This window comes from Lithobates pipiens, unplaced genomic scaffold (genome assembly GCF_037356315.1).
Source record: "Lithobates pipiens isolate NorthernLeopardFrog02 unplaced genomic scaffold, aLitPip1_a1.2 Scaffold_19, whole genome shotgun sequence".
Lineage (NCBI taxonomy): Eukaryota > Metazoa > Chordata > Amphibia > Anura > Ranidae > Lithobates > Lithobates pipiens.
In genome coordinates, this window is record NW_027507764.1 from 38,631,172 (window position 1) to 38,655,632 (window position 24,461).

General features: G+C 45.3%; 1 protein-coding gene across 4 annotated transcripts in view; it reads right to left on the reverse strand.

Moving 5' to 3' along the window:
* ADCYAP1R1 (ADCYAP receptor type I) overlaps window positions 1-24,461 on the reverse strand; it is a 335,354-nt gene that overhangs the window by 86,714 nt on the left and 224,179 nt on the right. For all 4 annotated transcript variants that reach the window (XM_077490662.1, XM_077490663.1, XM_077490664.1 and 1 more), the window contains exons 5-6: window positions 8,558-8,590; window positions 2,662-2,694 (exon numbers count right to left, since the gene is read on the reverse strand). In XM_077490662.1, coding sequence (XP_077346788.1) covers window positions 2,662-2,694; window positions 8,558-8,590 — 66 coding nt within the window. The remainder of the gene's footprint in view (window positions 1-2,661; window positions 2,695-8,557; window positions 8,591-24,461) is intronic.

The following is a 24,461-nucleotide window of genomic DNA, read 5'->3' on the forward strand; positions in this document are numbered from 1 at the left end:
AATATCCAAAGCTTTGAACATCTCACGGAGCTCTGTTCAATCCATCATCCGAAAATGGGAAGAGTATGGCACAACTGCAAACCTACCAAGACATGGCCGTCCACCTAAACTGACCAAGCCGGGCAAGGAGAGCATTCATCAGAGAAGCAGCCAAGAGGCCCATGGTAACTCTGGAGGAGCTGCAGAGATCCACAGCTCAGGGGGGAGAATCTGTCCACAGGACAACTATTAGTTGTGATCTCCACAAATCTGCCCTTTATGGAAGAGCGGCAAGAAGAAAGACATTGGTGAAAGAAAGCCATAAGAAGTCCTGTTTGCAGTTTGTGAGAAGCCATGTGGAGGACACAGCAAACATGTGGAAGAAGGTGATCTGGTCAGATGAGACCAAAATTGAACTTTTTGGCAAAAAAGCAAAACGCTATGTGTGGGGAAAACTAACACTGCCCATCACCCTGAACACACCATCCCCACCGTGAAACATGGTGGTGGCACCATCATGTGGTGGGGATGCTTTTCTTCAGCAGGGACAAGGAAGCTGGTCAGAGTTGATGGGAAGACGGATGGAGCCAAATACAGGGCAATCTTAGAAGAAAACCTGTTAGAGTCTGCAAAAGACTTGAGACTGGGGCGGAGGTTCACTTTCCAGCAGAACAACGACCCGAAACATACAGCCAAAGCTGCAATGGAATGGTTTAGATAAGGGGGTCTCAAACTGGTGGCCCTCCAGCTGTTGCAAAACTACAAGTCCCATCATGCATTGAAAAGCTGACAGTTCCAAGCATGACTCCCACAGGCAGAGGCATGATGGGACTTGTTTTTTTTTTTTTTTGCAACAGCTAGAGGGCCACCAGTTTGAGAACCCTGGTTTAGATCAAAGCACATTCATGTATTAGAATGGTCACAGTCCAGACCTAAATCCAATGGAGAATCTGTGGCAAGACTTGAAAATTGCTGTTCACAGACGCTCTCCATCCAATCTGACAGAGCTTGAGATATTTTGCAAAGAAGAATGGGCAAAAATGTCCCTCTCTAGATGTGCAAAGCTGGTAGAGACACCCCCAAAAAGACTTGCAGCTGTAATTGCAGTGAAAGGCCGTTCTACAAAGTATTGACTCCGGGGGGCGCCATACAAGTGTACCTCCCACACTTTTCACATATTTATTTGTAAAAAGTTTGGAAAACCATTTATCATTTTTCTTCCACTTCACAATTATGTGTCACTTTGTGTTGGTCTATCACATAAAATCCCAATAAAATACATTTACGTTTTGGTTGTAACATGGCAAAATGTGGAAAATTTCAAGGGGTATGAATACTTTTTCTAAGGCACTCTATACTGACTGTTAAACGTAAATCCCCCACATGTAGGTCTCTGTTCTGTTCGGAATTGAAATTCGATCAAATTTTTCATTATTCAGAGATTCGGATATTTACAAATTTCCAAATTAAAATAGTTATAAATTTAAACAAATCCAAATTATTATAACAAAAATTGGAAGTTGGAAATTCTATTTCAATTCAATTTGAATTTGAAAACGAAACTCAATTCAAAAACAAGAATAGAATAAACTAGTATAGAAAAAAAAGAATACAATGGAATAGAGAAGGGAATACAAGAGAGAATGAAATAATAGAATAGAAATTAAGAGTAACACAGAACAGAATAGAATAGAAGATAAAATAATAGAATAAAATAGTATAGACGATAAGGGGATATAATAAAAAATAAAAAAAATAAAATAGAATATGTAGCTGCCTTCCAAAATTTGAATTTAAAAAAGAATACAATAGACCAAAACAGAACAGAATAGAAAAGAATTGAATCGAAAAATAATAAGAATAAAATAGAATACAGCTGCCTTTCAAAATTCGAATTTTGGAAAGAATTGAATAGAATAAAACAGAATAGAAATAAAAAAATAAATAAAAAAAATAGAATAAAATAGAATACAGCTGCCTTTCAAAATTAGAGTTTTGGAAAGAATTGAATAGAATAAAACAGAATAGAAATAAAAAAATAAAATAAAACAAAATAGAATAAAATAGAAATAATATAACCATCTGCCAAAATTTTAATTTCAAATAGAATACATTCAAATTTGAAGATAATAGATTAGAATAGAATAGAAAAGAATAGAATAGAATAGAAAACCAATAGAAAAATATAAACTTACGAAATTTTCCAATTTTGAATAGAATAAATTAGAATAGAATATAACCACCTTCCGAAAATTTCAATTTTCGAATAGAATTCAAATTTGATAATAATAGATTCAAACAACTCAGTGAAAAAAGATATCCCACTAGAGGGAGCCGGTGATATAGGATTGAATCTATTAGAGAAAATATGGGGCGATTTCAGCCAGTTTGCACAAAAGCTTTTGACATTTTGTCGACAAATGTTCTTATAAACATAGACACAGACATAGACACAGAGGTATTTCAGAAGGTATTTCAGAAGGCTATGCCACTTTTTGGCCGCTAGATGGAGCTGATGATATAGGAATGAATCTATTAGAAAAAATACTGGGAAATTCCGGCCAGCTTGCACCAAGGATTCCGACTGTCGGCCAACAATTGTTTTATAAATAGATCCCTGCATGTTATGTAACATATAAGAAATACAAACTCATTGTCCATCCCTAAATAATATTTCCTTACCGGTCTGAGATTCTTCTAAATTGTCAAGGGATCCTAAGAACAAAATGGAACATTTTAAGATATCAAAGAAAAACACAGACAGAAATTTATACCACTAAATGGTTCGGTCCGCCTAAAATGATGTTTCCGTTCTTCCTTCATGAGAAAAGTTTTTCTTATAGACTTTGTAGACATGCCGGCCAGAGGTTTTTTTGGGGGGGGGGGGTCTGAACACCTGCTGTGGCCATTATGAGGAATCCCACTCTTCCCTGTGTGATATTTTGGGGTTTTGCTCCCAGTGAGTTGAAGCCAGCCAGGACATACCATTCCAGGGTTTGTAGACCTCTTTTACAGTACCTCACAAAAGTGAGTACACCCCTCACATTTTTGTAAATATTTTCTGCTATCTTTTCATGTGACAACACTGAAGAAATGACACTTGTCTACAATGTAAAGTAGTGAGTGTACAGCTTGTATAACAGTGTACATTTGCTGTCCCCTCAAAATAACTCAACACACAGCCATTAATGTCTAAACCACTGGCAACAAAAGTGAGTACACCCCTAAGTGAAAATGTCCAAATTGGGCCCAAAGTGTCAATATTTTGTGTGGCCGCCATTATTTTCCAGCACTGCCTTAACCCTCTTGGGCATGGAGGTGACCAGAGCTTCACAGGTTGGCACTGGAGTCCTCTTCCCCTCCTCCATGATGACATTACAGAGCTGGGGGATGTTGGAGACCTTGCGCTCCTCCACCTTCTGTTTGATGATGCCCCACAGATGTTCAATAGGGTTTACCTTTACCCTCAGCTTCTTTAGCAAGGCAGTGGTCATCTTGGAGGTGTGTTTGGGGTGGTTATCATGTTGGAATACTGCCCTGCGGTCCAGTCTCTGAAGGGAGGGGATCATGCTCTGCTTCAGTATGTCACAGTACATGTTGGCATTCATGGTTCCCTCAATGATCAGTAGCTCCCCAGTGCCGGCAGCACTCATGCAGCCCCAGACCATGACACTCCCACCACCATGCTTGACTGTAGACAAGACACACTTGTCTTTGTCCTCCTCACCTGGTTGTCCCCACACACGCTTGTCACCATCTGAACCAAATAAGTTTATCTTGGTCTCATCAGACCACAGGACATGGTTCCAGTAATCCATGTCCTTAGTCTGCTTGTCTTCAGAAAACTGTTTGCGGACTTTCTTGTGCATCATCTTTAGAAGAGGCTTCCTTCTGGGATGACAGCCATGCAGACCAATTTGATGCAGTGTGCGGTGTATGGTCTGAGCACTGACAGGCTGACCCCCCACCCCTTCAACCTCTGCAGCAATGCTGGCAGCACTCATATGTCTATTTCCCAAAGACAACCTCTGGATATGACGCTGAGCACGTGCACTCAGCTTCTTTGGTGGACCATGGCGAGGCCTGTTCTGAGTGGAACCTGTCCTGTTAAACCGCTGTATGGTCTTGGCCACTGTGCTGCAGCTCAGTTTCAGGGTATTGGCAATCTTCGTATAGCCTAGGCCATCTTTATGTAGAGCAAAATTTCTTTTTTCAGATCCTCAGAGAGTTCTTTGCCATGAAGTGCAAATTTGAGCTTTCAGTTACCAGTATGAGAGAGTGAGAGCGATAACACTAAATGTAACATACCTGCTACCCATTCACACCTGAGACCTTGTAACACTAACAAGTCACATGACACTGGGGAGGGAAAATGGATAATTGGGCCCAATTTGGACATTTTCACTTAGGGGTGTACTCCCTTTTGTTGCCAGCGGTTTAGACATTAATGGCCGTGTGTTGAGTTATTTTGAGAGGACAGCAAATTTACACTGTTATAGAAAGTAGTTTTGTCTCAAAAATTGTCCGCCGGACTGCGAGTCCAGCGGACAAACCGGCCGTGTGTGTGCTAGTCTGCCGGACTTTTGAAATGAACAGACTTTCCTGCACGGAGAAAATTCTGTTCATTTTGAACGTGGCTCCAGGTAGCCGGGACTAGTGCAGGAGGTCAATGTTGCCGCCTTAATGGGCAAGATTGACACCTCACTGGCCCATCACCTGGTAAGGACTTAAAGGGGAAGCCCTACGCCGAAAAAACGGCGTGGGGATCCCCCCCAAAGTCCATATCAGACCCTTATCCGAGCACGCAGCCCGGCCAGTCAGGAAAGGGGGTGGGGACAAGCGAGCGCCCCCCCCCCCCCCTCCTGAGCCGTACCAGGCCACTTGCCCTCAACATGACACAAAGCACCTTGTCCCCATGTTGATGAGGACAAGGGCCTCTTCCCGACAACCCTGGCCGTTGGTTGTCGGGGTCTGCGGGCAGGGTGCTTATGGGAATCCGAGAGCCCCTTTAATAAGGGGGCCCCCAGCTACCGGCCCCCACCCTATGTGAATGAGTATGGGGTACAATGTACCATTCCTTTAGCTCTTTTACTAGCAATGGCCCGATCTTCTGTCGGCGCCGCCTCTTTTTCCGACTTTGGGGGTCTTGTCCCCCTCTTCGGGCCTTCTTGCCGGGCCTCCGCTCCTTCTTCCAGCTCTTATACTGGCGGTGGCCTGGTCTTCTGTCCTCGCCGCCGCTGCCTTCTGTTCTTCTTGTTGTTCTTCTTCTTCTTCCTTGAGATGTTGACTCAACGCTCTCTCTGGCCGCAATGACAGGGACGTGTTGCGCGGCGACTTATATAGGGACAATAGGCGGGGTCACCGGGTGATGTCCCCACCCATTATGATGTCACAGTTCCAGAGGATGCTGGGACTGTGACATCATAATGGGCGCGGACATCACCCGGTAACCCCGCCCATTGTCCCTATATAAGTCGCCGCGCAACACGTCCCTGTCATTACGGCCAGAGACAGCGTCGAGTCAACATCTCAAAGAACAAGAAGAAGAGAAGAAGAGAAGGCGGCGATGACAGAAGATCAGGCCACCACCAGTAAAAGAGCTGGAAGAAGGAGCGGAGGCCCGGATAGAAGAACCAAAGAGGGGGACAAGACCCCCGAAGAGGGGGACAAGACCCTCGAAGTCGGAAGAAGAGGCAGCAGCGACAGAAGACCGGGCCTCCGCTTCTTCCTTTAGCTCTTTTACTAGCGGTGGCCCGGTCTTCTGTCGCTGCTGCCTCTTCTTCCGACTTCGACCCCCGGAGTCGGAAGAAGACCCCCGGAGCTGTGCAATAAATTATTTTAAAATTTTAAAACCTTGTGTTTTATTTACATTTTTTTCACCAGGTGAATGGGTAGGGGTACATTGTACCCCATACTCATTTGCATAGGGGGGGCGGTATCTGGGGGGCCCCCTTATTAAAGGGGGCTCCCGTATTCCCATAAGCCCCCCACCCGCAGACCCCGACAACCAATGGCCAGGGTTGTTGGGAAGAGGCCCTTGTCGTCATCAACATGGGGACAAGGAGCTTTGGGGTGGGGGGCCGCAATCTGGGATTTCCAAATTCCCCCAAACAAACTGAAAAGCCAACTTTCTCAAAACTGACATTCTGGAGCCCCTCAATCGGCATCCACGAGAACCCTAAGTGATGTTTAATCCTACAACCAGTGGGAGGGCCTAGCACTGTTACTCCTATTTTCTGTCTCGTTTGTAACATAGAAAAACCTGGAGCTAGTGTTAGAGGCTTCATTTCTCCCAAGACTCTTCTAAGTCTCTGTACTCCAGAACCCCAATCCAGAAGATACAAATCCTTTAGAAAACAGAAAAGCCAATTTTCTCTGCTCAAACCGACATTCTGGAACCCCTCAATCTGCATCCATGAGAACCCTGTGTGATGCTTAATCCTACTTGACCCAGTGGCAGGACCTAGCACTGTCGTACCTCACAGATTCTACATCTCTATTGTAACATACAAAAACCTGGACCTAGGGTTAGAGGCCTCAATCCTACCAAGACTCTTCCAAGTCTCTGGACTCCAGAACTCAATCCGGGAATAACAAACCCCCCCCCCCAAAAAAACAACAACTGAAAAGCCAATTTTCTCAAAAGTGACATTCTGGAGCTCCTCAATATTCATCCATGAGAACCCTGTTTGGTTCTTAATCCTACTAACACAATGGCAAGGCCTAGCATTGTCATACCTAATAGATTTTTTGTCTCTGTTGTAACAGAAAAACCCAGACCCAGGGTTAGTGGCCTCAACCCTCCCAATACTCTTCCAAGTCTCTGGACTCCTGAACCCAATCTGGGAGATTCAAATCCCAGAAAAAAACGAACTGAAAAGCCAGTTTTCTCTGCTCAAAACTAACATTCTGGATCACCTCAATCTGCATCCATGAGAACCCTATGTGATGCTTAATCCTACTATCACTGTGGCAAGGCCTAGTACCGTCACATCTAATAGATTCTTCATCTCAATTGTCATAGAAAGACCTAGACCCATGGTTAGTGGCCTCCAGGCATGTACTGGCCATCGGGACTCCTGGGAGTTTCCCGGTGGGCCAATGGCTCAGTGGGCCACTCTGATGTAAGGGGCTGGTGATGGGACACTCTGATGTAAGGGGGTGCTGATGGGACACTCTGATGTAAGGGGGCTGGTGATGGCACACTCTGATGTAAGGGGCTGGTGATGGGACACTCTGATGTAAGGGGGTGCTGATGGGACACTCTGATGTAAGGGGGCTGGTGATGGGATACTCTGATGTAAGGGGGCTGGTGATGGGACACTCTGATGTAAGGGGGCTGGTGATGGGACACTCTGATGTAAGGGGGCTGGTGATGGGACACTCTCATGTAAGGGGGTGCTGATGGGACACTCTCATGTAAGGGGGTGCTGATGGGACACTCTGATGTAAGGGGGTGCTGATGGGACACTCTGATGTAAGGGGGTGCTGATGGGACACTCTGATGTAAGGGGGTGCTGATGGGACACTCTGATGTAAGGGGGCCGGTGATGAGACACTCTGATGTAAGGGGGCTGGTGATGGGACACTCTGATGTAAGGGGGTGCTGATAGGACACTCTGATGTAAGGGGGTGCTGATGGGACACTCTGATGTAAGGGGGCTGGTGATGGGACACTCTGCTGTTTAGGGGGTGCTGATGGGACACTCTGATGTAAGGGGGCTGGTGATGGGGCACTCCGATGTAAGGGGCTGGTGATGGGACACTCTGATGTAAGGGGGATGCTGATGGGACACTCTGATGTAAGGGGGGTGCTGATGGGACACTCTGATGTAAGGGGGTGGTGATGGGACACTCTGATGTAAGAGGGCTGCTGATGGGACACTCTGATGTAAGGGGGTGCTGATGGGACACTCTGATGTAAGGGGTGCTTATGGGACACTCTGATGTAAGGGGATGCTGATGGGACACTCTGATGTAAGGGGGCTGGTGATGGGACACTCTGATGTAAGGGGCTGGTGATGAGACACTCTGATGTTAGGGGGCTGGGACACTCTGATGTTAGGGGGGCTGGTGATGGGGCACTCTGATGTAAGGGGCTGGTGATGGGACACTCTGATGTTAGGGGGCTGGTGATGGGACACTCTGATGTAAGGGGGCTGGTGATGGGACACTCTGATGTTAGGGGGCTGGTGATGGGACACTCTGATGTAAGGGGGCTGGTGATGGGACACTCTGATGTTAGGGGGCTGGTGATGGGACACTCTGATGTAAGGGGGCTGGTGATGGGACACTCTGATGTTAGGGGGCTGGTGATGGGACACTCTGATGTAAGTGGGTGCTGATGGGACACTTAAAATGTAAGTGGGCCGGTCTGGATGAAGTCCAGGGCCAAATTTCTTTCCCAGTCCAGCCCTGGTGGCCTCAACCCTCCCAAGCCTAATAGATTCTTCATCTCTATTAAGACCTAGAAAGACCTAGACCCAGGGTTAGTGGAGTGGCCTCAACCCTCCCAAGACACTTCCAAGGCTATGGACTCTAGAATCCAAGGTACAACAGGATTGGAGGATGTTCTTACCCAGCTGGGTCTCCTGGTCATAGAAGTCCATCCCTACAAAAAAAAAAAAAAAAAAGACAACTGTTACTAAATTTGTCCAAGCTTCAAAACAAGTCTCCTCCAATGGCAGCGGGCATGTGTGCGTGCTCCTGACACAGTTTGATGTTTAGTAAATGAATCCGATCTCCCAAAAATGGCAAACCATGGATCCATTTTTTTATTATTATCTACAGCTTTGGAACAATCCTTGCCCTCATGACCTCCCAAATTTTACTTAAAGCAGAACCTCACTTTGTCAATCAACATTGACGACATTTAATCCTTATGCTGCTCGCATCAGTAATTAGATAGGAAAGTATATTATATTTACTTGTTTAAAACTTTTTGTTGTTACATTTCTTCAGTTACTTCCTGTGTTTTTACCTCGTCCAAAACAATGTCATACATCCCAGGAGTCTTTAAGGGAGGAGGGGCTTTCTGGGGCTAAGCACACCTTCCTGCCTGCATGCATGAGCTAAGGGCAGGTGGATTCCAGGAAGTAAATGCCCCATGAATCATCTGCCCTTACTTAATATGGCCACGACTTGAACAGCTAGAGGGAGGAGGGGGGGCGTTTAAAGTGATTTCTCCACAAAATAAAACATGGAGGCATGGATGGATGGATGGGGGAGTTTGCTTTGAATATTTAAAATAAAAGAATTTGCGTTTTGGGTTGGTGGTGCTCAGATGCGGTGTAGTTCTGCCAACACTTTTTTTCTGTCTTTTATTATTCTTTTATTGCTATCTGTATGCACTCTGGACACGTTTCATCTCACTTCCTGCCTAAGTGACACTGCTCAACAAATGGATCAAAGATACGGATAATATAAAAAAAACTGGGAGCGCTCCCGCGAGTCCCACAAACTCGATGTTCTCTGCCGGGCCTGCGATTGCGGTGTGGAGAGGTAGAATGGGGAGATGCCTATGTAAACAAGGCATTTCCCCGTTCTGCCTAGTGACATGACAGAGATCACCGCTCCCTGTCATCGGCAGCAGTGACCGCTGTCATGTCAGTGGTAGCCCATCCCCCCCCCCACAGTTAGAATCACTCCCTAGGACACACTTAACCCCTTGATCGCCCCCTAGTGTTTAACCCCTTCCCTGCCAGTGTAATTTACACAGTAATCAGCGGCTATTTATAGCACTGATCGCTGTATAAATTACAATGGTCCCAAAACAGTGTCAAAAGTGTACGATGTGTCCGCCAGTCCTGATAAAAATCGCAGATCGCCACCATTACTAGTAAAAAAAAAAAAATTATAATAAAAATGACATAAATCTATCCCCTATTTTGTAAACGCTATAACTTTTGCGCAAACCAATCAATATACACTTATTGTGATTTTTTTAAATCAAAAATATGTAGAAGAATACGTATCGACCTAAACCCAGGAAAAAAAAATTTTATATATATTTTTTGGGGGCTATTTATTGTAACAAAAAGTAAAAAATATAGCTTTTTTTTTAAAAAGTTGATGCTCTTTTTTCATTTATAGCGAAAAAAATTAAAACTGCAGAGGTGATCAAATACCACCAAAAGAAAGCTCTATTTGTGGGGAAAAAAAGGACGTCAATTTTCTTTGGGTGCAACGTCGCACGACCGCGCAATTGTCAGTTAAAGCGACGCAGTGCCGAATCGCAAAAAAGTGCTCTAGTCAGGTAGGGGGTAAAATCTTCCAGGGCTGAAGTGGTTAAAGTGACACTGTTGGAGTGATTTCACTGTTTTACTTTATTTTTTCCTTTTTCCTTTATATTGTGTTGATGTCTACCAAACAGTGCCTTGTAAAAGTATTCATACCCCTTGAAATTTTCCACATTTTTTCATGTCACAACCAAAAACATAAATGTATTCTATTGGGATTTTATGTGATAGACCAACACAAAGTGGCACATAATTGTGAAGTGGAAGGAAAATTATAAATGGTTTTCAACATTTTATTTACAAATAAATATGTGAAAAGTGTGGGGGGCATTTGTATTCAGCCCCCTTTACTCTGATACCTCTAACTAAAATCTAGTGGAACCAATTGCCTTCAGAAGTCACCTAATTAGTAAATAGAGTCCACCTGTGTGTAATTTAATTTCAGTATAAACGCAGTTGTTCTGTGAAGCCCTCATAGGTTTGTTAGAGAACCTTAGTGAACAAACAGCATAATGAAGGCCAAGGAACACACCAGACAGGTCAGGGATAAAGTTGTGGAGAAGTATAAAGCAGGGTTAGGTTATAAAAAAATATCCCAAGCTTTGAACATCTCACGGAGCTCTGTTCAATCCATCATCCGAAAATGGAAAGAGTATGGCACAACTGCAAACCTACCAAGACATGGCCGTCCACCTAAACTGACCGGGCCGGGCAAGGAGAGCATTCATCAGAGAAGAGCCAAGAGGTCCATGGTAACTCTGGAGGGGCTGCAGAGATCCACAGCTCAGGTGGGAGAATCTGTCCACAGGACAACTATTAGTCGTCTCTCCACAAATCTGACCTTTATGGAAGAGTGACAAGAAGAAAGACATTGGTGAGAGAAAGACATAAGAAGTTCTGTTTGCAGTTTGTGAGAAGCCATGTGGGGGACACAGCAAACATGTGGAAGAAGGTGATCTGGTCAGATGAGACCAAAATTGAATTTTTTGGCCTAAAAGCAAAACGTTATGTGTGGGGGAAAACTAACACTGCACATCACCCTGAACACACCATTTTCTTCAGCAGGGACAGGGAAGCTGGTCAGAATTGATGGGAAGATGGATGGAGCCAAATACAGGGAAATCTTAGAAGAAAACCTGTTAGAGTCTGCAAAAGACTTGAGACTGGGGTGGAGGGTCACCTTCCACCAGCACAATGACCCGAAACATACAGCCAGAGCTACAATGGAATGGTTTAGATAAGGGGATCTCAAACTGGTGGCCCTCCAGCTGTTCCGAAACTACAAGTCCCATCAGGCATTGCAAAGCTGACAGTTCCAAGCATGACTCCCACAGGCAGAGATGATGGATGATGGGAAGATGGATGGAACCAAATACAGGACAATCTTAGAAGAAAACCTGTAATGCTGCATACACACGACTGGACTTTCCAGCAGACTAGGTCTGAAGGGATTAGTCCATCGGACAATCCGATTGTGTGTGGGCTAGTCTGACCGTTTTTCAAAAAAATATAAAAAATCAGACGGACCTAGGAATAGAACACGTTTCAAATCTATCCGATGGACCAAATGCGACGCAAGGGCAGCTATTGGCTACTGAACTTCCTTGTTTAGTCCCGTTTACATCATCACGTTCAAAACGAATGGACTTTCGAACTGACTTAGTCCGTTCGTGTGTGGCCAAGTCCGATCGTTCGGAAAGTCTGTTGGAACTCCAGCCAAAAGTCCGTCGGGAAGACCGTAGGGATCTAGTCTGCCGGAAAAGTCCGGTCCATTAGAGTCTCCAAAAGACTTGAGACCGGGGAGGAGGTTCACCTTCCAGCAGGACAACGACCCGAAACATCCAGCCAGAGCTACAATGGAATGGTTTAGATCAAAGCATATTCATGTGTTAGAATGGCCCAATCACAGTCCAGACCTAAATCCAATTGAGAATCTGTGGCAAGACTTGAAAATTGCTGATCACAGACTCTCTCCATCCAATCTGACAGAGCTTGAGATATTTTACAAAGAAGAAGAATGGGCAGAAATGTCCCTCTCTAGATGTGCAAAGCTGGTAGAGACATCCCCAAAAAGACTGTAATTGCAGTGAAAGGCTGTTCTACAAAGTATTGACTCCGGGGGACGCCATACAAATTCCCCCCCACACACTTTTCACATATTTACTTGTAAAAAAAAATAGAAAACCATTTATCATTTTCCTTCCACTTCACAATTATGTGCCACTTTGTGTTGGTCTATCACATAAAATGCCAATAAAATACATTTATGTTTTTGGTTGTAACATGACAAAATGTGGAACATTTCAAGGGGTATGAATACTTTTGCAAGGCCCCCAAGAGTTGAGGGTGTGACAGTGGGTAGTATGTGCAGGAAAGGAGTGCAGAAGGTAGGAAAGGAGGAGGTACGTGCAGGAGAGGAGCCTGGAGGGTATGACGGTGAGTGGGCATTATATGTAATATATAGACAGGTATCAGTTGTGCATATTGTATAGAATAAACGGGGGGGGGGGGGGGGGGGGGGGGTGATGGGATGGGATGGATTATGGGATGGGATGGATGGGATGATTTACACGCCCCTGGCAGCGTGTAAATCATCCCATCCAGTTTCTGGTGTCACTTTCCTCAGCCGCTGGGGACAGGGAAAATGTTAATGAGGCGTGATCTACGCTCCATTAGCTTCAATGAGGGGCAGTGAGACGTCACGGCCCCTCGTCCTCTATGTAATAGGAGACAAACAGTTAAAGAAATAGTGTAATAGTTAAAAAAAAATAAAAGTGTAAAAAAATATATATTTACACTCAAGCACTTAGAAACCCCACCCAAAAAAAAAAATTCTGCACTCACAAATAAAAACACAACCTACGTCTGAAAACGTTGCTTGCGCTACACATGTACAGCGCCGTGCGCGCCTAAATGAGATCAGTCATTCCTGGTCCATTATTTACAGTTAGCTCCAGACTGATGACCTGTAGGGGGGGCTTTCAAAGCGTTGCCTATTGAAAATATAGGGAACTGAAATGTGTCGTCGTCTTATGCAATTTTAAAGCTTCACATGTTGGGCATCTACACTATGTTGTCAAAAGTATTGGGACGCCCTGCCTTTACACACACATGAGCTTTAATGACATCCCAGTCTTAGTCCATAAGGTTCAATATTGAGTTGGCCCACCCTTTGCAGCTATAACAGCTTCAATTGTGTGTCTATGGGAATGTTAAACCATTCTTCCAGAAGAGCATTTGCGAGGTCAGGCACTGATGTTGGACGAGAAGTTCTCCGCTCTAATTCATCCCAAAGGTGTTCTATGGGGTTGAGGTCAGGACTCTGTGCAGGCCAGTCAAGTTCCTACACCCCAAACTCGCTCATCCATGTCTTTATGGACCTTGCTTTGTGCACTGGTGCGCAGTCATGTTGGAACAGGAAGGGGACATCCCCCAAACTGTTCCAACAAAGTTGGAAGCAAGAAATTGTCCAAAATGTCTTGATATGCTGACTAGTGATGGCCGAACGGTTCGCCCGGCGGTCGTTTCGCGGCGAATTTCCGACTTTCGCCGTCCGCGGGTTCGAACGCCTTTTTCCGTCGTTCGCCCCGGCGGACTTACGTGTTTAATGTATACAAGAACTTTAACCTTTCGTGACACGTTTATCATGTGTTACAGGACAACCAATTGAGACATGACAGCTCATGGACACTTGGACATTCCCCCTAACCTATAAATACACCCGATCCGGTGGCCATTTTACATTCTTTCTTCTGTCACTGTAGGGAAAGGATCCTGTGTGGAGTAGGGACAGAGAAAACGCTAGCTATTTGGTACACAAAAGTTCTTTTCAGGACTGGTATAGGTGTTAGGTCAGCAGCCTGAGTTTCTTTTGTCAGTTTAGATAAAGGGACAGAGCGCTGTATGCTGCTATTTTAGGGACAGCTCAGCCAGATTAGTCTTTCTTCATCATCATCATCATCATCATCATTAGCTGTTACTATCAGGTCCACAAAAGAGCTGTTCCAGCTAATCGTTCCAGCCTACTCTTTTTTGCCAATTTGTATAGGGACAGGCAGGAAGCAGTGTGTCAGGCAGTGAGGATAATTTTAAAGACTTGCTGTTACTATTAGTTCCACAAAGGTTCTTTTCAGGACTGGTATCAGTGGTACGGTAATAGGCTTGTACACGTATAATATTCTTTCTTCCAAATATAGAAAGAATATTATACTTGACTGCTGCCCTTCTGCTGCAGTCTGCTAATCATTCACAACTCACTTGTTCCACAAAGCTCTTTATCAGGACTGGTAACTTGGTCTGTCTAGGGTGCTACGGTACATAGGCTTGGGTGCGGTACAGTCTGCTGTTCTGTAAGGACCGCTATCGGTCCACAATACATAGGGTTGCCGTGCACTACTGCTGACCGCTGCCCTATACTGCAGCAGTCCTTCATTGGTATAGGGACTGACGTACAGTCTGCTAATCACTAACACACAACCTGCTTGGTCCACAAAAGTTCTTATAAGGACTGGTAACTTGGTATAGGGTGCTACGGTACATAGGCCTGAGTGCGTTACAGTCTGCTGTTCTGTAAGGACCGCTATCGGTCCACAATACATAGGGTTGCCGTGCACTACTGCTGACCGCTGCCCTATACTGCAGCAGTCCTTCAGCGGTATAGGGACTGACGCACAGTCTGCTAAACACTAACACACAACCTGCTTGGTCCACAAAAGTTTTTATAAGGACTGGTAACTTGGTATAGGGTGCTACGGTACATAGGCCTGAGTGCAGTACAGTCTGCTGTTCTGTAAGGACCGCTATCGGTCCACAATACATAGGGTTGCCGTGCACTACTGCTGACCGCTGCCCTATACTGCAGCAGTCCTTCATTGGTATAGGGACTGACGTACAGTCTGCTAATCACTAACACACAACCTGCTTGGTCCACAAAAGTTCTTATAAGGACTGGTAACTTGGTATAGGGTGCTACGGTACATAGGCCTGAGTGCGTTACAGTCTGCTGTTCTGTAAGGACCGCTATCGGTCCACAATACATAGGGTTGCCGTGCACTACTGCTGACCGCTGCCCTATACTGCAGCAGTCCTTCATTGGTATAGGGACTGACGTACAGTCTGCTAATCACTAACACACAACCTGCTTGTTCCACAAAAGTTCTTATAAGGACTGGTAACTTGGTATAGGGTGCTACGGTACATAGGCCTGAGTGCGTTACAGTCTGCTGTTCTGTAAGGACCGCTATCGGTCCACAATACATAGGGTTGCCGTGCACTACTGCTGACCGCTGCCCTATACTGCAGCAGTCCTTCATTGGTATAGGGACTGACGTACAGTCTGCTAATCACTAACACACAACCTGCTTGGTCCACAAAAGTTCTTATAAGGACTGGTAACTTGGTATAGGGTGCTACGGTACATAGGCCTGAGTGCGTTACAGTCTGCTGTTCTGTAAGGACCGCTATCGGTCCACAATACATAGGGTTGCCGTGCACTACTGCTGACCGCTGCCCTATACTGCAGCAGTCCTTCATTGGTATAGGGACTGACGTACAGTCTGCTAATCACTAACACACAACCTGCTTGTTCCACAAAAGTTCTTATAAGGACTGGTAACTTGGTATAGGGTGCTACGGTACATAGGCCTGAGTGCGTTACAGTCTGCTGTTCTGTAAGGACCGCTATCGGTCCACAATACATAGGGTTGCCGTGCACTACTGCTGACCGCTGCCCTATACTGCAGCAGTCCTTCATTGGTATAGGGACTGACGTACAGTCTGCTAATCACTAACACACAACCTGCTTGGTCCACAAAAGTTCTTATAAGGACTGGTAACTTGGTATAGGGTGCTACGGTACATAGGCCTGAGTGCGTTACAGTCTGCTGTTCTGTAAGGACCGCTATCGGTCCACAATACATAGGGTTGCCGTGCACTACTGCTGACCGCTGCCCTATACTGCAGCAGTCCTTCAGCGGTATAGGGACTGACGCACAGTCTGCTAAACACTAACACACAACCTGCTTGGTCCACAAAAGTTTTTATAAGGACTGGTAACTTGGTATAGGGTGCTACGGTACATAGGCCTGAGTGCGTTACAGTCTGCTGTTCTGTAAGGACCGCTATCGGTCCACAATACATAGGGTTGCCGTGCACTACTGCTGACCGCTGCCCTATACTGCAGCAGTCCTTCATTGGTATAGGGACTGACGTACAGTCTGCTAATCACTAACACACAACCTGCTTGGTCCACAAAAGTTCTTATAAGGACTGGTAACTTGGTATAGGGTGCTACGGTACATAGGCCTGAGTGCGTTACAGTCTGCTGTTCTGTAAGGACCGCTATCGGTCCACAATACATAGGGTTGCCGTGCACTACTGCTGACCGCTGCCCTATACTGCAGCAGTCCTTCAGCGGTATAGGGACTGACGCACAGTCTGCTAAACACTAACACACAACCTGCTTGGTCCACAAAAGTTCTTATAAGGACTGGTAACTTGGTATAGGGTGCTACGGTACATAGGCCTGAGTGCAGTACAGTCTGCTGTTCTGTAAGGACCGCTATCGGTCCACAATACATAGGGTTGCCGTGCACTACTGCTGACCGCTGCCCTATACTGCAGCAGTCCTTCATTGGTATAGGGACTGACGTACAGTCTGCTAATCACTAACACACAACCTGCTTGTTCCACAAAAGTTCTTATAAGGACTGGTAACTTGGTATAGGGTGCTACGGTACATAGGCTTGAGTGCGGTACAGTCTGCTGTTCTGTAAGGACCGCTATCGGTCCACAATAGATAGGGTTGACGTGCACCACTGCTGACCGCTGCCCTATACTGCAGCAGTCCTTCAGCGGTATAGGGACTGACGTACAGTCTGCTAAACACTAATACACAACCTGCTTGGTCCACAAAAGTTCTTATAAGGACTGGTAACTTGGTATAGGGTGCTACGGTACATAGGCTTGAGTGCGGTACAGTCTGCTGTTCTGTAAGGACCGCTATCGGTCCACAATAGATAGGGTTGACGTGCACCACTGCTGACCGCTGCCCTATACTGCAGCAGTCCTTCAGCGGTATAGGGACTGACGTACAGTCTGCTAAACACTAATACACAACCTGCTTGGTCCACAAAAGTTCTTATAAGGACTGGTAACTTGGTATAGGGTGCTACGGTACATAGGCTTGAGTGCGGTACAGTCTGCTGTTCTGTAAGGACCGCTATAGGTCCACAATAGATAGGGTTGACGTGCACCACTGCTGACCGCTCACCTATACTGCAGCAGTCCTTCAGCGGTATAGGGACTAAGAGTTTTGTCACAGGGTCATTTAAAAAATGACATGCAGAGGAAGAGGCAGGCCCTTCCGCAGGGGTGGTAGGGGTAGGGCAGGAGCAACAGGCTTGAGCCAAAGTGGGAAGTTGCAGAAGGTGCGTTCAATTACTTTAAAGGATGCACCAGACTTGGTTGAGTGGCTCGCTCAGCCTTACTCTTCTGCACCCTCCTCATCCTCTCGATCTGCACCCTCTTCTTCACTCTCTGCTATGTGCACCCCCAAAGACACTACCACCAACAACACGACCACCACCACCACCACCACATACCTTCCGCTTGAGTCACTGGAATTATTTTCCGATCCATATCAAGAGGACATTTCTGATGCGCAGCCACTCTTGGTATTGGATCAGGAAGAGGAGGTAGCAACAAGCGCTACTCAGCAGTCTGACGCCAGTACCCAGATCAGCCCAAGGAGGAGGTTGGTCCCCGGTGTTGCTGCCTACTCTACTTATAGCGGTGGGGAAGGTGACGTTGATGATGACGTGTCTAGTGATGTCACGTGGGTGCCCACAAGAGAGGAAGAGGAGGGGAGTTCAGAGGGAGATATGGACCAGCAGATAGGGAGGAGAAGCAGCAATGACTTACATTGCACAGCAGGGACAAAGCAGACTGCAAATGTATCAGGAGCGAGTCATCGACCATGTACGGTCACATCTGGCGCTCCCAGGACACCGGCACATGGCTCCGCAGTGTGGGCTTTTTTTAACGTGTCCGCTGCTGACAATAGCGTTGCCATCTGCAATCTTTGCAGTCAACGCGTTAGTCGCGGTAAGCCCAATACTCACCTAGGGACGACCGCCTTAAGAAGGCACATGAGCAGCCATCACCGAGCCCAGTGGGAGCAACGGAACACACAAAGCCACACTGCAGGCTCTCACCGTCCAGCCTCGTCTTCTACTTCTCCTTCTCCTCTCTCCTCACAATTGTCCTCCACTCCACCTTCCATCACGCCAAGCTCACATTTTTCTGCAAAAAGGCAGGCTTCCGTGGGCCTAATGTTTGAGCGTAAAAAAATGATGACGCCGGATAACCCTCTTGCCCAACGGTTGGCGGCTGGCTTGTCAGAACTCATAGCCCGCCAACTACTGCCATATAAACTGGTGGACTCGGAGGCCTTTCGCAAATTTGTGGCCATTGGAACACCACAATGGAAGGTCCCAGGAAGGAAGTATTTCTCAGAGAAGGGCATCCCAGAGCTATATGGCCATGTTCAGCGGCAAGTGAATGTATCTCTGGCACACAGTGTCGGTGCCAAGATACATCTGACCACAGACACGTGGTCTAGCAAACACGGGCAGGGAAGGTATATCAGTTTTACTGCCCACTGGGTGAACCTTCTGACGGCCGTCAAGCATGTAACCCGTGGCACCCGTGTAGATTTGGTTTTACCGCCACGGATTGCATGCAGGCCTGACTCTTCTTCTCCTCCTCCTACTCCATCCTCCTCCCTCTCCTCCTCAGCTGCCTCCTCCTTTTCCGCTGCTAGCGTCTCTTCCACTGCACCGCCCAAGCTCCCCAGAACCTATTCCACATGCCAGGTGAGACGTTGCCATGCCGTGCTGCGTCTGTTGTGCCTGGAAGCAAAGAGCCACACTGGCCCGGCACTCCTTTCAGCTTTGCGTTCACAGGCAGATGAGTGGCTAACACCGCTCAATTTGACAGTTGGTAAAGTGGTGTGTGACAACGGTGCCAATCTGCTTAGCGCATTGAAACAGGGCAAAATCACGCACGTGCCGTGCATGGCACACGTCTTAAACTTGGTCGTGCAGCGATTCCTTGTCAAATACCCTGGGGTCCAGGACATCTTGCGGCAGGCAAGGAAAATCTCGGCCCATTTCAGAAGATCTTACACGGCCATGGCTCGCCTTGCTGACATTCAGCGGCGACACCATCTGCCGGTCAGACGTCTTATTTGCGATTGCCCGACGCGATGGAACTCAACCTTCTATATGCTTGATAGGCTGCTCCAGCAGAAACGTGCAGTTAACGTCTACCTGTATGAACTCTGCGAAAGAAACGGTTCTGGGGAGCTGGGTTTTTTTTCACCGCGCCAGTGGCTGCTCATGCGCGACACATGCAGACTTCTGCGGCCATTTGAGGAGATCACCAAACTGGTCAGTCGCAGCCATGGCGCCATCAGTGACATGGTACCTTATGCCTTCTTTCTGGAGCGTGCATTGCGTCGTGTCATTGATCAGGCTGTGGAGGAGCAGGAGCGGGAAGATGAGGAAGTCGCAATGCTGGATGAATTCCCAGGGGGGGCTACTCTATCTGAGACAAGTCAACAACAGGAGTCTGATGAGGAGTCAGAGGAGGATGGTGCCGGGGCGGATGAGCAGGAGCAAGAAGAGCATGCTTTAAACCTTTCTGGGATCCCTGTTGTGCGAGGATGGGGAGAGGAGAATGAAGAGGACGACATTATCCTGGATGATGAGCAGGAGCCAGGCCACCACACCGCTTCCACTTTAGTGCAAATGGGGGCCTTCATGCTCCAGTGTTTTAATAGGGACCCCCGTATAAAAAGCATGAGGGTCAAGGACCAGTACTGGGTGGCAACGTACTTAGACCCCCGGTACAAACACAAAATGGCGGAAATGTTACCGCCGTCGCAGAGGGCTGTCAGAATGCAGCACTTCCAGGCCTTGCTTCGAGAAATGCTGCATTCTGCTTTTGCGTGCGCTGGCAGAGGAGCAATTCCCACTCCCAGAGAAGGATTTGCGGGTACCAATCCAACAGCGCCTGCAAGAAGAGGCCGGTTTGAAGATGTGTTGGTGACTTCGGATATGAGGTCATTCTTTCAGCCGACCCATCGACAGGTGTCATCCGGATCCAGCATCAGGGAACGCCTAGACCGTCAGGTGTCCGACTACATTGGGTTAACGGCCGATGTGGACGCTCTGAGGAGTGATGAACCCCTAGACTACTGGGTGGGCAGGCTTGACCTCTGGCCAGAGCTTGCCCAATTTGCAATCGAACTGTTGGCTTGCCCCTCATCCAGTGTCCTGTCCGAAAGGACGTTCAGCGCAGCAGGGGGGATTGTGACCGATAAGCGTACTCGCCTAGCTCACCACAGTGTTAACTACCTCACATTTCTAAAAATGAATGAGGCATGGATCTCGGAGGAATTCAACACATGTGATCAGTAGACCATGTATATGTCTATAAACAATTTTTGGAATCAAGCACACAGACCTTCTTAATTCATTTGGCTCACTTCCCTGACCCAAAAAAGCACACCGTACTATATGCCCCTACCCTCCTCTTTGAAGAGGTTGAGCGGTGTCATATTTCTACTGGGGCTGCTTATTATGAGGGGTTCCCACCATCCCTGTGCTGTGCTGACTTCCTCCTGGGTGTTCTTATTATGAGGGGCTCCCACCATCCCTGTGCTGTGCTGACTTCCTCCTGGGGGTTCTTATTATGAGGGGATCACACCATCCCTGTGCTGTGCTGACTTCCTCCTGGGGCTGCTTACGGTGCTGCTGTCAGCGCTGTATGTCACGGAGCTGCTGTCAGCGCTGTATGTCACGGAGCTGCTGTCAGCGCTGTATGTCACGGAGCTGCTGTCAGCGCTGTATGTCACGGAGCTGCTGTCAGCGCTGTATGTCACGGAGCTGCTGTCAGCGCTGTATGTCACGGAGCTGCTGTCAGCGCTGTATGTCACGGAGCTGCTGTCAGCGCTGTATGTCACGGAGCTGCTGTCAGCGCTGTATGTCACGGAGCTGCTGTCAGCGCTGTATGTCACGGTGCTGCTGTCAGCGCTGTATGTCACGGAGCTGCTGTCAGCGCTGTATGTCACGGAGCTGCTGTCAGTGCTGTATGTCACGGAGCTGCTGTCAGCGCTGTATGTCACGGAGCTGCTGTCAGCGCTGTATGTCACGGAGCTGCTGTCAGCGCTGTATGTCACGGTGCTGCTGTCAGCGCTGTATGTCACGGAGCTGCTGTCAGCGCTGTATGTCACGGTGCTGATGTCAGTGCTCTGTATTACGGTGCTGCTGTCAGTGCTCTGTATCTCCTGCACCCTCTTGTTTGCCTACCCTGGTCCCTGACCTTCCCTCTCCTCCATTGCCTTCATTAGCTCCATAGTCCTGAATTGTCAGAACAATTTCCCAAATAAAAAAAAAATGCTTGTAGTTATCGATCCCAAATTCACCTCATACATGTATTATGCTATTGTCCAGGTGGTGGGACTACGTGCTACCCCCTAATAATTACCCCGTGGCCGCAAATTCGACCTAAAGGTTTGCGAAATTCGCCTCCCATTGAAGTCAATGGAGCCCGCGGCGAACGGTCGTTTTCGCGAACGTTTGTGTCCGTTCGCGTTTCGCGTTCGCGAAACGTCCCGTCGGAAGTTCGTCCATCACTAATGCTGACGCCTTAAGAGTCACTAAGGGGCCAAACCCAACTCCTGAAGAACAACCTACACACCGTAATCCCCCCTTCCACCAAATGATTTGGACCAGTGCACAAAGCAAAGTCCATAAAGACATGGATGAGCGAGTTTGGGGTAGAGGAACTTGACTGGCCTGCACAGAGTCCTGACCTCAAAGGATAAATTAGAGCAGAGACTGCAAGCCAGGCCTTCTCATCCAACATCAGCGCCTGACCTTTCTCGAAGAATGGTCAAACATTCCCATAGACACACTCCTAAACCTTGTGGACGGCCTTCCCAGAAGAGTTGAAGCTGTTATAGCTGCAAAGGGTGGGCCAACTCAATATTGAACCCTACAGACGAAGACTGGAGTGCCATTAAAAGTTCATGTGCGTGTAAAGGTGGGTGTATCAATGACACTTTTGACAATATAATGTATTTATTCGGCACATTATATTTAACAAAAAAATAAAAAATTGGTTAATATATTGCATTTGTGTGCTATTTTTTAAACATTTGTGCAAAAAAAAAAAGAAAGGAAAAGAATGGCCCTGCAGCAAAAGGGTTACATGGGAACAGAAACAAGAACTTTTAATATGGCCTTTTTTGGGCTGCGTTCATTTTTTTTTATATAAATATATATTTTTTAAATAAATATTTTTTTTAAATACATTTTTTTTTGATAAATATTTTTTTAAATACATTTTTTTAATATTTTTTTTTCATATAAATATTTTTTTATATATTTTTTAATATATATATATATATATATATATATATATATATATATATATATATATATATATATATATATATAGTAAAGTACTTCATAAATTGTTGGTGCTATATAAATCCATAATAATAATAATAATAATAATAATAATACATGTGATAAATATAATAATAATAATATAATAATAATATATAAATAATATAATAATAATAATATAATAATAATATATAAATAATATAATAATAATAATATAAATAATAATAATATTAATAATAATAATAATAATATAATAATAATATATAAATAATATAATAATAATAATATAAATAATAATAATATTAATAATAATAATAATAATAATATATATATATATATATATATTTATTTTGATTTTTTAAATAAATTTTTTTTTTCATATATACATATATTTTTAAATACATTTTCTTTCTCACATATTTTTTTTCTCACATATTTTTAAAGAAAAACCCAGATTCATCGTTTACAATGGGGACTTTTCTCCATGTTATCCTCGTGATGGTGACACGGCTGAAGAGACAAACACGTCCGGAATGTGACACTTGTCTGTGAGTATTCTCATCAAGGTGAATATTCACTTCACAACAGAACATTTGTGCTGGGGGGGGACATCATTTCACATTTAGATACATTCCGGAATCTTTTTATATTTATAAGAAATTTGGAATGCCATTCAACATAAAAAAAATAAAAATAAAATAAAAAAAATATTTGCATTTCTAATCACAGAATCTTCCCTGTGAATACAAAATAAATCATCAGATATAAAAGGAAATTATCAATATACTGTACTGTGTGGAAAGTTGATCTCCTTTATACCCTTTCTCTCCATATATATATATATATATATATATATATATATATATATATATATATATATATATATATATATATATATATAAATAATATATAAATAATAATGATGATGTAGAATTATCTTGTTTGCTAAGGATATTGCCGATAGGAAACCATAGCTTTTTTCAGTAGAACATCTGGGGGTGTCTTTACAAAAAACCTTGCTGTTTGAATGCCTCAGCATTGGCTCAGTCATCATGATTAATCCCAGTAATGTATATAATATGTTTATTTTCTCTGACTGCTAGCTCCGCCTAGTGGCCGTTATGCGGTATTTCCCTGATTGAGGTTTTTTTGTCCAGGAAAATATTGCCACTAGATGGAGCTCTCCTTCCTAGAAAATAATATTATAGTAGCAAACATTATTATAGTTAAACCCCTTAGTGTATTTTTTTTTTTCAGTAAGAACACATTTAGGAGTCTACAGTGGAACCTTGGTTTACAAGTAACGCGTTTTGAAAGACGAACAACTTTTTTTTTTCTTTTAAATCCTGACTCAGTTTGCGAGTGTTGGCAGGATTCAAGCCAATGGGGTGTGCAGTATCGCATTTGGCCAGAGGTACGGGGGGGCGCCGGTGACACCCCGGAAATACTTGGAACCATTCGGAAATACTTGGATACACTCAGAAATACTCAGTTCATGAGTGCTTCCGAGCCTTTCCGAGGCTTTTCGAGCTTTTCGAGTTCAGCCGAGCTGCCCCGAGTATTTCCAAGGCTCTACGACGCACCCCCCCAACAATTCTGGCCACATGCGGTATTGCATGCAATAGAAGTCAATGCGGAACGAATTATGCTCGTAATCCAAGGTTCCACTGTATTTATATATATATATATACATATATATATATATACACATATATATATATATATATATATATATATATATATATATATATATATATATATATATATA